Here is a 13,744-nt window from a genome sequence, read left to right as displayed (position 1 = left end):
TCCCAACAACCAACAAAGACTTCCCCCGACCCCCCTTTAGTATAATTTCTTTTTCTTAGTCTTTTACAGTAGTGGTCCTATGCAGTATTTCTCTTTTTGTGACTGACTAATTTCACTCAGCATGTCCTCAAGGTTCATCCATGCAAATTGAAGTTTTTCAACAAACTGATGTGGCACTGGAGTCACCCACTCATCTATGACAAGAAATTTGGAAGACAGTAACCTGGCCAACTGATTGGAATGCAATCAGTGTCAATGAAATGTACATGTAGAAACTGTTGAGTTGTATGTTTTGCTATTTATATTCTCAACAACAACAACAACAACAACAAAATAAACTTTAGGGGAAAATTTGAATTGATAGCAAACAACAGCAACAACAAGCTTCTAGTAACTTCCAGGATGTTTTCTGAAGAAAATCCCTCATTTCTTTTGAAGCTCCAATTGTTTGTGTGTGTGTGTGTGTGTATTTTGGTGTAAGGCAATGTAGACAGAATTTAGCAAGTTTATTTGGAGCAAACTAAAAGAAATTGACTTTCGAATCAGAACCATACTTGTTTATAAGCTGTGTGACCTTGAGAAGGTCACTTTACCTCACTGAGCCTCCATTTGGAAAAAGAGAATAGTAATAGTTTCTGTGCAGAATTGTTTTAAGGATTAGAGCAGTGCTCCTCAAACCTATGTGTGCATCAGAATCTCCTACAGGACTGTGTAAACAATGCTTGCCAGGCCCCACCCTTGGAGTTTCCAAATCAAGAGAGCTATATTGGGTGAGTGAGGGGAGCAGATTTTGCATTTCTTACAAGTTTCCAGGTGATGCTAGGAAATCTCTTTGAGAAACACCAGCTTTGAGATTCAAGTCCCTTACATAGATCTGGCATGAGGTGGGACCCAGAGTCTTTGTGTGGTGAGTGCTATTCATAGGTGTAATTTAATGGCTTTTGGGTTAGGGAGAGGGCATCCTAAACTCTGTGTTGTTCTCAGAGAAATGGCAGATTCCCACACAGAGTGAAATGCCTTGTTATCCTCTTGGCTGGATTTAACATTCTTCTCTCTTTTCTCTGCAGTACTCTGGTTTCCAGCAGTCTGCTGACAGGTGTGTTCTTTGTGGACATCTCATCATGGATATGGTGAGTAGGGTCAGCTGAATGAGATAGTTGCTGGGTGGGAGGGAGATATATTCAGATTTTAGGAAATACACAGTTGAGAACAGTGTTTGTGATCATAGCGGTGTTATGAAAAGACAAGCCCTGTGCCTACAACTCACTTGCTGATAGAGCCCCATTGTTGGTCTTCACTTGTGCTGGTGTCCCGAACCATCCACACTGTACAATGTCTTATTGCTGACCGTGTTCCTTCCCTCCACCCCCCTTGGGCTTTTCACATCACACTGGCCTCTGATCTCTAATCCTTGTGGCATCCCAGGGGAGGTGCCAAATGGAGCTTGTTTTCACTGCAGAAGTCTCAGCTCCCTTGAGCTTAAGCACAGAAACTCAAGAACACAGTTGTCCTCTCCCTCACCCCCATGTCCTGCCTGGCTCAACCTGTTCCTAAGATGAGTTTGGGGTGCCTGCTGTTTAATTCTGAGGTTTTATACATTCTATTTCCACCTCACCTCTGGCTCTCTGAGGTCTTCTTTTTATTTTTTATAAGTTTGTAATTGTGAACTGGGTGACAGTTTACATGGGAGAACATGGGTTTTACACTCATCGTTTCATTGCATGATTACAATCTCCGTGCATCTTCATTCAGCGGTATTTGCTTCTATTCCTTGTTTTTTGTGGAGATGTACATAAAAACACTTAGGAATATGTAAACATTTAAATAACCGAAGGGCACATTCTGCAAGACTGCCTCCTGGCTGCCAGTTCTCAATCCCTCTCTTTCCATGAATCTAGAGTCCTCATCTGCTCCCTCTCCATGTCCCCATCTCTGCCTCCATCTCAGGTGTTGCTGCTTCTCTGAATAAGGTCCCGCATTCTGCTCATGCTCTTCTCCCTTGGTAGTCCTAGGGTCCGCGTTCCTGGAATGTAAGATTAACTACTCCCCATTTTTTTTGTTACAAAACTTCTACTTTTACAATTGTGACAATCGCAAGTAGTCATGATAACAATTATTCACTATTAAATCATAAGTATATTATTTCCATCATCCTTTCACCATATCCGTCTAGACAAGATGAAAATTATTCGGTGGGGACTCTACCTTCCCCCGCACACTCTGAAACTAAACTCCCTCTTGAAAACTTGTAAGCCAGTCACTTTGTTCTTTTTTAGCCTACCCCCCGCCCCCCGCAACCCATTTGTGGCGCTGTGGGCTAATGCGTCAGACTGCAAAGTCATTTGAACTGCAAGGTCAGTGGTTCAAGCTCACTAGCTGCTCCTTGGAAACCCATAGTACCAGGGTCACTATGGGTCAGAATCGACTCGATGACACTTAACAACAACCCATTTTAGATAGCCAGTGTCTAAGTTGCCCATCCCTGTCAACTTTTGTACAGAGGAGATAGGATTGATACTTGATGTGAAGACTCCTTCCCTCTCTCAGTTGATATTTTGAGCTACTACATCCATAAGTATTGGTCAAGTTCATCCAATTGTAGCAATTTACACTTGTTTCCTTTATCAAAAAAAATTTTTTTTTTTATTATCTACCTCTAGTCGAGTTCTGATCATCAAGCCATCAAAGCTAGGTCAAAGGAGTACTATCACAAGTTTGTGTGTTCTTGTGCGTCTCCCTTTACTTCACATCTGCTGGATGCTTCATTCTCAATTCTAGCCCTCTGTGGGTATGTCCTTGTGCATGGGCTCAGGAGTCCTCAGGTCACACCACACTTTGGACTAACCAGCCCTTCCTCTTTTCTCTCTCATCTCCAGGTCAACGGGAGTCTGTGAAACGTGGTCTAATCTGAGGTCTTCTCAGGCCTCATTATCTTTATCACTTTTGTGGGAACGTTTCTTTCTTGGCCTACTTAAAGTAATGGGATTGTGAGGTCAATGAATACAGCATTCTTATCCTATCTTAGGGATCCAGTTTTCACCATTGGCTACTGGCCTTTAAGGATTTTTTTAATGTACTAGTCAGAGGAAATGACCCTGTGACTTTCTTTGCATTGGAAAGAGTTAAGCCTGTCTAAGCTGACCCATTTTTATTCCCTTCTCCCCAGGAGGCCCTATTGCAAGTCTTGGCTACTTTTTGTCTTTTAGCTTTTTTTGAGAAGTATATGGGGTACAAATCTCAAGTGTGCGGTGGCAATGATGGAGTATGTGGGTATATTTGCATTTACCCATAACTACCATCGAATCAAGATGGAGAACGTTTTCCACATCCCAAAAAGTTCCTTGTGGCCCTTCTCCCAGTACCTTGCCCACCAAGGTTCCTACACTTAGGACCTCTTATCATTGCAGATTCAGTTTGCTGGTCCTGGATGTAAATGCAGTTGCACGGTAGGGACTCTTTGGGTCTGGCTGCTCTCACTCAGGAAAATGTTTTTGAGATTTGTCCATCTTGTTGCCTGTAGCAATCATTTTTTGGGTTTTCATTGCTAAGAAGAATTCTCCTGTGTGGGTATGGCTGGCTATCTGCCATGATGTCGATTCGGACTCATAGCGATCCTGTACAGGGTTTCTGAGACTGTAAATCTTTATGGGAACAAAAAGCCTCATCTTTCACCCTCAGAGCGCCTGGTGAACTCAAACTGCTGACCTTGTGGTTAGCAGCCCAACAAGCTATAACGTACTATGCTACGGGACTCCTTCCTGTCTGGGCAGACTGCAGTGTGTTTATGCATTCTCCTGCTGAGGAGGAGGTGGCTGGTTTCTAGTTGAGGGCTGAAACGCTCCTGTGAACATTCTTGTGCGTGTCTTTGGTGGGCATAAGCACTCATTTCTGTTGGTTCCATGCTGATATTTGTCACACAAAAGCCAACGAGAGCCCTGCCTACTGTGATAAGTACCTGTTGTCATTCACACTCTGACAGAGCACACAGAGGCACAGCTTAGCTCTGGAAGAGCCGTGTACTCATTGGTGGCCAAGGCCTCCCCAGGGAGTGTGGCCCTCCACTTCCTTCCTTAGTGGGAGGCATCAGGAGCCACCCGTCCTTGCTCTCATCTCCTCCAAGTGCCCATCCGAGGCTCTAAGGCTCCGTTTATTAAGAGTCCTTCTGACAGAGTCTCTGCATAGGAAACCAACAGAATGCAAGCTTTATAAGCATTGGTTATACCCTATTCTTATTTCTTGGTGTCGTTAAGATTTCTTTGGGGCTCCGAGTATTTCATTTATCTGTTACTGAATGACACGCACCCCAAATCTTCGTGGTTGAAAACAACAGTGATTCAAACAGCGTTTGTCAAGAGAAAGAATTCACATTCTCCCGAGGCCTCCATCTGCACACACATAGGCACACACAGACATACACTCATGTGCCATTGTCCCAGGGCCGGGGTCAGGTGACTCTGTGGATCAGGAATTCTGTCTGGGTTCAGCAGAGCAGTTCTTTGGCTCCACTTGACATTGGCTTGAGTCGTTTATTCTGCTGTGTTCAGTTGGTGACCCGACTGGACTGGAAAATCCAAGATGGCCTCTCACCCTCCAGGTCTCTCTCCCTATATGCAGTAGTATAGCTTGGACATCCTTATAGCAAGGAAGAGGAAACAGAAGCTGCCAGTCTTACTGAGAGGTCTCAGATCATCATTTCCTCCTCATTCTCTTGCTCAAACAAAGCGACACTTCCAGCCTAGATTCAAGGGGAGTGGGAATACATGTTTTCCACCTCTTGATGGGCCTACCTGAGGGAAGGAATTGATGGCGGCCATCTTTGGAGACAATCTCTGCCACACAGAAGAATGTGAAGTTGAGCCTGGAGCCTCATCGATCTTCTCTAGGACTTGAAAACTTACAGACTCTGTCTGTCTGGTATTGACACCCAGTTTAAAATATAGAACTGCTGCCAAGCATTTTAGTAATGTAGAGAAAGATATCTTCAGACAGAGCGCTTGGTTCTATAACAGAACCCCACCTGTCTGACTCTTTTGTGAAGTATCTATGGCCCCCATGTTGTTATACTCTGGGCTTGGAGGCTGAAACTGGACATTTAAATGCTTACATCTAGTCAGAGAGCAGTGAAATGGCGTCTCTGTCATACCATACTTTAGGCACAGTGTGGGTTAAATTCATTGTAAGGGTCTTTCTGGCAAGAACAGCATTAGTCCGGGGGGAAATACATTACAAGGTCCAAGTTCCCAAATGGACTCTGGAAGCTGGTTGTTCTTCCTGTTTTGGCAGCTCACTGCAGATGGAGAGGGGCCTCGAAGGTTAGTGAAACCAAGAGGGAGTGGGGAAGCTTGGAAGCTGAGCCAGGGAAGGCTTCTTTTGGAGGAAGCAGGAATAAGTAGCAGAGGATCCCCTTACCTTCTTGGCTGGGGTGTGTGTGGGCGGTGTTTGCTTCCTGAGGTCGCACTGGGCCTGTAGAAGGTACCAGAACACAGCACATCTTTCCTACAGATCTCACTGTGTACTGACAAGGTTTTGCTCAGTTCCATGTCTGCTTCCTTCTGCCTGTCTGAGGATTTCTGTGCTCTGCACATTCTTTGTACATGTGTGTTTGGCACATCCTTTCTCATGCTAGCTCTGTATTTCCATCATTTATTTGAATTGTGTTTTCCAACCCACACAATTGAAGAAAAGAAAGCTCGAATCAGTGAAGGTGGTTTCAACTGCAAGTTGTAGAAAAACCCAGACTCATTTTAACTTAAACCTCCTGTTGTTGTCCTGTGTCATTGAGTGAATTCTGACTCCTGGTGATACATGTGTTATAGAGTAGAACTGTTTCATAGGGTTTGCTTGGTTTTAATCTTGATGGAACCACATTGCCAGGCCTTTCTTCCTCAGAACTGCTATGGGGGGGGGGGTTCAAACCGCCAACTTTTCTGTTACTTCTTGTTGCTAGGTGCTGTTGATCCTGTATAGGGTTTCTGTGGAGCAGCTCGTGAGTTTGAACCACTGACCTTGCGGCCCAGCACAATATCCTGCAGCGCGACACCAGCCGAGCATAAACTGTGCCAGTCAGGGAACTTAGCTTAAACTAGCAGCTCTCAACCCTTCGTGTGCCTCTGAGTCACCAGGGAGCTGGTTAGAACACTGATTATTGGTCCCAGCCTCAGAACTTTTGACTCAGGAAATCTGGGGCAGGACTTGAGAATGTGCATTTCTGACAAGTTCTCAGTGGTGCTGGGGCCACACTCGGAACCTCTGACTGAATAAGGGAAGTATTTTGTTTCACTTAATGAGTTTAAAGACTCCTGGTGTGGCGCTGTGGGGTAATGCACCAGACTGCAAAGCCGTTTGAACTGCAAGGTTGCTCTTCGGAAACCCTGTATAGGGTCACTATGGGTCGGATCCAACTCGACAACACTTTGCAACAACAACAGATGAGATTAAAGGGCCCTGGTAGTGTAGTGGCTTACATGTTAGGTTACAAACTGCAAGAGCAGCAGTTCGAGTCTACCAGCCTTGCCTCAGGAGAAATATAACACTTTCTGCTCCCGTAAAGACTGACAGCCTCGTAAACCCTATACAGGGTCACTGTGAGTTGGAACCAATTCCATGGCACCATCACCATCACCAAAGAGGAGTTTAAGAAACCCAGGTGGCAAAGTGGGTTAGGCATTGGGCTGCTAACAGCAAGGTCATCGGCTCCGAGGGAGAAAGATAAGGCTGCAGCTCCTGTAGAGATTTACAGTCTTGGAAGCCCCATACAGGGTCATTATGAATCGGCACCGACACATGCACGGCAGTGGGTTGGGTTGGGTTTGCTAATAGAAGTCTGTCAGCATTCAGTTCCACTTAGTTGTTGGCATCTCCGAGGGTTGGCATTTCCGCCCTTCTCGCTGCCATCCTCTGTGTCTCGGCTCTGTCCTGGTTGTGGGATTGGCTGTAGCAGGTTTAGGTATCCCATCAGATCAAGTGATGCTGAGAGGAAGAGGGTTTGTGGGCTCTCTTGTCACATGTTTGATAACAACAGCAACAGTGACACTGGAGCTTTGCTGACACACTCAGCTCTGAAATAACCGAGGGCTCAGTCATGGGTTCTAGAGACTCATATAGGATAGCAGGGAGCACTCAAAAGGCAAAGTTAGAAATGTTTCATTTTGGTTTTTTGACCACTGCTATGTGGAATGTCCTTTAATCTCTCCATGTAGTTGCTGCTACCAAAATCTCAGAGGGATCCTTTTATGGCCCTGCTTTGCATCATTTTCTGCTTCTCCATGGTGGATTTTGGCCCTAGGAGTAGTCTCAGCCCTGTCCCAGCACATCTTTACACTTTTAATTTATCCATCTGCATTAAAAAAAAAAAAATTGTGTGTTTTTGGTGACAGTTCTCATTGTCCGCGTTCTCGTGGTCTCTGTGCTAATTGTTCTGTTTCCAGCACTCTAGTCTCCCTGCCTCCTTACCTTCTCCTCCTTGCTGTAGAGTAACTGTTGACCACTTGGTCTCATACAGATGGGTTTTTAAAAAGGAATGCCGTCCTCAGGGGTGAGAGTATGTATTTTATGAGCCAGTCTTTCATTTAGCTAAAAAAATGACCTTGGGATAGATTCAGGTCAAAATTTAAAGAGTAATTTAGGGCAGTAGTCTCGGGTAGTCCTCTAATATCCACCGATCCAGTAAGTCTGGACTTTTTAAAGAGGTGTGTTCTGTTCCACGTTTTCCCTCCATTCTATCAGGACCCGTCTACTGTGGCCCTAAGGAGCTCTGGTAGTGTAGTGGTTACGAATCGGGCTGTGAGCCACAAGGTCAGCAGTTCGAAACTACCAGCTGTTCCGTGGGAGAAAGATGAGGCGTTCTGCTCCCGTAAACATTTACAGCCTTGAAAACCCTGTACAGGGTCATTGTGAGTCGGAACCAGCTGTACAGCACATAACAACAACAACAACAACTGTGGCCCTGGTTAGAATGGCTAGCAGTGGTAGCCAGATACCATCTAGTTCTGATTGCAAGTTAGAGGAGGCCGTGGTTTATATAGACTCTTCACTATCTCTAGACTAGTTTCTTCTCTGAGTCTTTGCCTTTTTTCTTCCCCTTATACTCTGGGTGAGTGGAGACCAATATTTGGATGTTAGAGGGCCCTAGCACTTCTTTTTAGGAAAGTTCTGGTAGAGCGATTCCTTCTGAGTGAAGGGCCAATAGGTGTCTTAGTTAATGCAGTGCTGCTGTAACAAACAGTAATTTTTTTCTCACAGATTTGGAGGCTAGGAGTTGAAATCAGGACATTCGTCCCATAGTGGGTCCTTCATTGTTTCTCTTGGCTTCTGGTCCAAATACCAAGCCTATTATTGTTGGGTCCACTCCAACTCAGAGTGACCTGTAGGACAGAGCACAACTGTCCCATAGGGCTTCCAAGGCCATAAGCTTTATGAAAGCAGACTGCCTCATCTTTCTTCTGTGGAGCAATTGGTAGGTTCAAATTGCCAATCTTTCCATTGGCAGTGAAGTGCTTAACCATTGTGCCACTAGGGCAATACTTGGTTTCCCTGGGCTAGTAGCTTCATCTGCCTCCATCTTCACACAGCGTCTTCCCTGTGTGTGTGCCGCTCTCTCTGTCTAACTCAGAAGGGATTAGGTTTAGGACCCACCCTATTTTGTATGATGTCATTTACTTAGCAAAAGAAAATGCTATGCAACCTACCTTTTGTGGGGCGGTGAGCACAGTAAAATCCGTAACACTAACAAAATCAAAAAACCAAAATCAAACCTGTTGTCATCTAGTCAATTCTGACTCATGGGGACCCCGTAGGTGGTGTGGAACTGCTCTTTGGAGGTTCAGTGGCTGGGACCTTTTAGGAGACGATCACCAGACCTTTTCTCCCCAGTGCCTGTGGGTGGGTTCAAACCACCCACTTTTAGGTTAGTACCCCATGGTTTAACCATCTGTGCCATTCTCTTTGGCACTAGAAGCCCTGTGAGAAGTTTGTCGAGTGCAGGAGGCTTCCTGTTGGATCTCTTACCGTGTAGACATCTGAACAGTTAGCCTTTCCTGCCCCTTCTTCTCTGGCCTCCGCTCACTGACGTGCACCCTGAGTGTCTGCTGTGCTGTGTGATGGGGGCTTCTCTCCCTTCCTCCATCCATGCCTTCCCTGTAAGCCTTACTGAGTCTCACGCTTATGGCCTGTCCACCCCCAGATCCTGCAGGCCCTGGGGAAGTCCTACCACCCCGGCTGTTTCCGCTGTGTCATCTGCAATGAGTGTTTGGACGGGGTGCCCTTCACCGTGGACTCGGAGAACAAGATCTACTGTGTCCGAGATTACCACACGTAAGGAGGGGCGGGCTAGACCTGGAGATGATAGTAGTGTGTGTGCAGGTGTCCTGCACCCACAGACCGCAGACCAGCGAGGGCTCCAACGTGCTGAGGGTCCTCAGACGACAGTCAATGACAGGACAGACAGGAACTGGTTCAGAAATCCTGTTCAGAGAAAAAGCAGAGCAGCCACAGCTCAGTAAGCCTTACGAGGTCTCTACGAGCTCTGGGGCTCCCGCTTTAGCTCCCGTTAGGAGGCTCAGGCACCATGTTGGCTTGGTCGCTCCCCTTAGTAGAGTTAGATGGACTTGTTTAGTTAGATATTCTTGTTTCAGCTGGGGCCTGATTCTGAAGCATATCCCAGGGAAGTGAGCCGCCAACCTCTCTCCGAGGCTGGGGGAACGTGGGAGAAGAGGTGGGTGGGGAGAAGAAGGCTCCAGGTATAAGTCTTACCAGCCCAAACCCCCACAATATGTATTTTACAGCTTCTTTGCTTCTTCCCACAGGGTACTTGCCCCTAAGTGTGCAGCCTGTGGTCTTCCTATCCTTCCACCAGAGGTAAGATGCTTCTTCAAACCTGCGCCTGGAGTCGCCATTACCAGTAAACCTCAGTGAGGTCATTTATGGGATCGGTCTCCTGCCCTTACACCTGTTAAACACTCCTCACAAAATCTTAACTTGGAGATAAACTGGCCCCTCTGATTGGCCCAATGCCTTCCTCATCCACCATTTGTCTCTATAATAAGTTGAACCCATCTTATTGGAACTAATTCTTAGGCTAGAAGATGAGCCCACGCAGCTTTTGTGTTTCCGATGGACTGACAGTCCAAATGGTTGGGCTGCAGTGTGTCCCCATCCTCTCATCACCAACACGTGTTTTTTCCTACTTTTAATGGATTCTCGTATTCTGAGGCGCCTACTTACCACCTCAGAATCCTCCTCCCTTCCCTCCCCTTTGCATGGGGAGCCCCCGGGGGATCTGCCCCTAACTGCCTCTTCTTGGTGTCATTGCTTGTCTTCGGTACCAGGGTTCTGATGAGACCATCCGTGTTGTGTCCATGGACAGAGACTACCACGTGGAGTGCTACCACTGTGAGGTAGGCCCAAGAGAAGAAGCCTTTCAGGGTGGCCGTGGTGTGAGCTGACCCCCAATACTGGGGATTGTGTTCCCTCCAGAGCTGATGGGAGGGGCCGCAGAGGATGCAGATGTTTTGGTCCCAGCGGCATCTGCTGTACCTCCTTCTGCACATGCAGCGCTGGCAGCTCTGAGGCCGCAGTTGCTTGTGTGGGCCTAAGATTGTCAGGCAGACTTCATGGTTTCACCAAGAGGCTACCTTCCCTCCAGCTTGTAGGCTATTCTGTCTGCCAGAACCCCCTTCTCAGTTGAGCTCTGGAAATCATGAAGAAACACCCTTGAAAACAGGCATGTCAGCTGGGGGAGCAGGGAGGGGACACCTGTGCCTTGGTTGTCCTTGGGTTGCACCTGTAGGGAAAGCCAGGGGTCACCCCTCCCCTTCCCTTGTGACAGGTGTAAACACTTAAAGTACCTTTAGCAGTTCAGCCAGAATAAAGTGGATTTGCCCATGGAAAGAGAGTAGATTGATTTTGACTCAGTGGTTAGGAGAAGGTGCCCTGGTGGCACAGTAGGTTAAGCATTGGGCTGATACCAAACCTACCAGCTGTTCCAAGGAAGGAACCTGAGGCAGTCTGCCCAGAAACCCTAAAGAGCGGTTCTGCTCTGTCCTATAGTCACTGAGTCGTGGGTTTGGGGGAGTTTGGAGGAGTTTGGAGGGGTGGAGAGAATGGGGTGCAGGTGACACATAACCTGCTCCCACTGCTGATGCTGAAGAAGCGGGTGGGGATCACCGTCTGGAGAAACAAATGTCAGCATTTGCTCCTGCCCACCCATTCCACACCAGTACTGTCCAGTGGAAACACGAGTCACAAATTCAAGCCACAAGTGCAACGTAAGTTTTCTAGTGTTGTTGTTGTTGTTGTCTAGTGCTGTCATGTCAGTTCCAGTTCATAGCAACTGTGTATAGGGTTTCCAAGGAGCCGCTGATGGGTATGAACCGCCAACCTTGTGGTTAGCAGTCTGATGCTTATCCTAGACCACCACACCAGGACTCTTAAGTTTTCTTGTAGCCATGTTAAAAAAAAAAGTAATAAGAAACAAATGTAATTAATTATTATGATGATATTTTATTTCATCTACTATATCCTAAATAATATCATTTCAAATTGTAACCAATATTAAAAAATTACCTAAGAGATACTTTCTGTCTTTTTTGCCCTCATCTCTGAAATCCTGTGTGTTCTACACCATCAGCTATCTCCGTTTGGTCCCATTCCGAGTGCTCAGCGGGTACCGTGTGGCTCACAGCTCCTTTGCAGGGTGGGAACGCTGTGTTTCTGCAGGCCCAGGCAGGAGCCCTGTGGTGCAATGTTTAATTTCTTAGCTGTTAACCAAAAGGTTGGTGGTTTAAGCTCACTCCATGACTGGCAATCTGCTCCTGTAAAGATTAGAAAATTCCATGGGGCAGTTCTACCCTGTCTCTTACGGTCACTGTGAGTTGAAAACCAACTCAACGGGACCGAACAACGACATGCAGAAATGTAGCAGGCCCTGCTCCATTTGGGACTGTGGCCTTTGACTCCTACAATGTATGTTGTGCGTGTGTTGTGTTTTGTTCACCCTGGGTGTCTTTGTCTCACCACCAGGACTGCGGGTTGGAACTCAATGATGAAGATGGCCACCGCTGCTACCCACTGGAGGACCACCTCTTCTGTCACTCCTGCCATGTTAAAAGGCTAGAGAAAGGCCCCTCGCCAGCTGCCCTTCACCAGCACCACTTCTAACCGGGGCCTTGCACAAACATCATAGCAGGGATGCCACGCCAGGCCTTCACATGGAGAAATCTGCCAGTTAATTTCCAGTGACCCCCGTGGTGGGGTTGAGATGAAGGGGGAAGAAGGATGAGCGGGCAAGTTCCCACACGGATGTGTGGGGTACCTTTCATTGAGCCAGGAAGGCGGAACACAACCAGTCTGGTGTCTTCCAAGTGCCTTTCTCTGCTGCCGTGCCACGCCATCATCAGATTGCCAAATGCCCAGCATGGGACAGCAAGATCACATCATTGAAACCAAATGAATCCTCCTGTCCTTTCTGGGAACTGTTTGTGCTCCAGAGGGGCAGTTCACCCGAAGACAGAGTTCAGCTATTGATACAGTCCCCTCCTTAGGAAAATACACTGGACTGTTAACCAAAAGGTTGGCAGTTCAAACCCACCAGCTGCTCCTCAGAAACCCTAAACAGGGTCACTATGAATCAGAATCACCTCAATGGCATTTACCAACAATAACTACCCCTCCACACACATATACAAAAAAAATACATTGCTATCGAGTTGGTTCTCTTACTCACACAACCCCATGTGTGTCAGAGTAAAACTGTGCTTTGTAGGGGTTTCCAGGGCTGAGTTTTTGTTTTGTTTTTTTGGGAGGCATCTCTGGGTGGACTCAAACCTCCAACTTTCTGGTTAGTAGCCGAGTGCAAACCATTTGTACCTTCCAGGGACCATCACATACATACACACATACTTCCTTCTAGCGAGAACTCCAGTTCTTGAGTTGAATGGCTACCAATCTGAGTTGCCTTACAGCAGGAGGGACACTCTAGCATGTGATCTGTATCGTAGGAAGAATAGATTTAGTAAACCAGGGCCTTGTTTTAAAATAAGTGAGCAGGATTTCATCCCTATGGCCTGGCTGCATTGTGTGCCCTTGCGAATCTGCTTCCTGCAAGGCTGCTGGGCCATGGTAGATTTGTCCTGTTCCAACAAAGCTTGTTCTGAAAGAAGAGCTTGGTGCAGGCACCGGGCCTCTTTCGCCTACTTATGTTTGTTATTTTCCTCTAGAGCTCTCTAGAGTCTGTGACTTTGGAGCCGCTTCTACACAGGCGTGCCTCAGGATCCCTTGTGGGGACATCTCTTATGGCAGTTTTAGTTTATTTAATGATGGCCTTTTGGGAAAGTCCTGCCCACATACTGAGAGATAAACTCTTATAAACAAGGACAGTGTTTGTGTATGAAATTTCTAAACCAGCTGGGTAGGCAGTGCCTCGGGATAAATTATTATTTTCTTTCACAGGTTTCTCTCTTGCCCGATTCTTGGCATAGGCATTATGTGTGAAGAAACCAGTATAAGGTACACTGCTTTTATCTTTTTTGAAGCTCTTTTGGTTTTGTTTTTGAAGTTTCCATCCACTTTCATTCTTTATACACACAAAGGAAATACCTCATAGACAAGATTGATCTTCACCTAATCACAGATTAAGAATTCAGCCAGGACTTGGACCTTAGATACCTGTTCCTTCTTTGGCGTGTTAGGAATTGCTGGCTTCACTCAGGCCAGACTCTGGTTCCTTTTTTAAGGTCGTGCTTCTGCC

At 46.6% G+C, this 13,744-nt stretch overlaps 1 protein-coding gene across 1 annotated transcript in view; it reads left to right on the top strand.

The window, feature by feature from the left end:
• Positions 1–12,156, top strand: part of LIMD1 (LIM domains containing 1) — an 86,580-nt gene extending 74,424 nt beyond the window's left edge. The window contains exons 4-8 of the mRNA XM_006868823.1: positions 1,068–1,130; positions 9,182–9,312; positions 9,804–9,855; positions 10,326–10,394; positions 12,019–12,156. Of these exons, the coding sequence (XP_006868885.1) occupies positions 1,068–1,130; positions 9,182–9,312; positions 9,804–9,855; positions 10,326–10,394; positions 12,019–12,156 (453 nt within the window). The remainder of the gene's footprint in view (positions 1–1,067; positions 1,131–9,181; positions 9,313–9,803; positions 9,856–10,325; positions 10,395–12,018) is intronic.
• Positions 12,157–13,744: the final 1,588 nt, after the last annotated feature.

Source organism: Chrysochloris asiatica, unplaced genomic scaffold, assembly GCF_000296735.1.
Source record: "Chrysochloris asiatica unplaced genomic scaffold, ChrAsi1.0 scaffold00124, whole genome shotgun sequence".
In the NCBI taxonomy this organism is placed as follows: domain Eukaryota; kingdom Metazoa; phylum Chordata; class Mammalia; order Afrosoricida; family Chrysochloridae; genus Chrysochloris; species Chrysochloris asiatica.
Note: the sequence above shows the minus strand (reverse complement) of the source record. Positions and strands in the feature narration are given on the sequence as shown.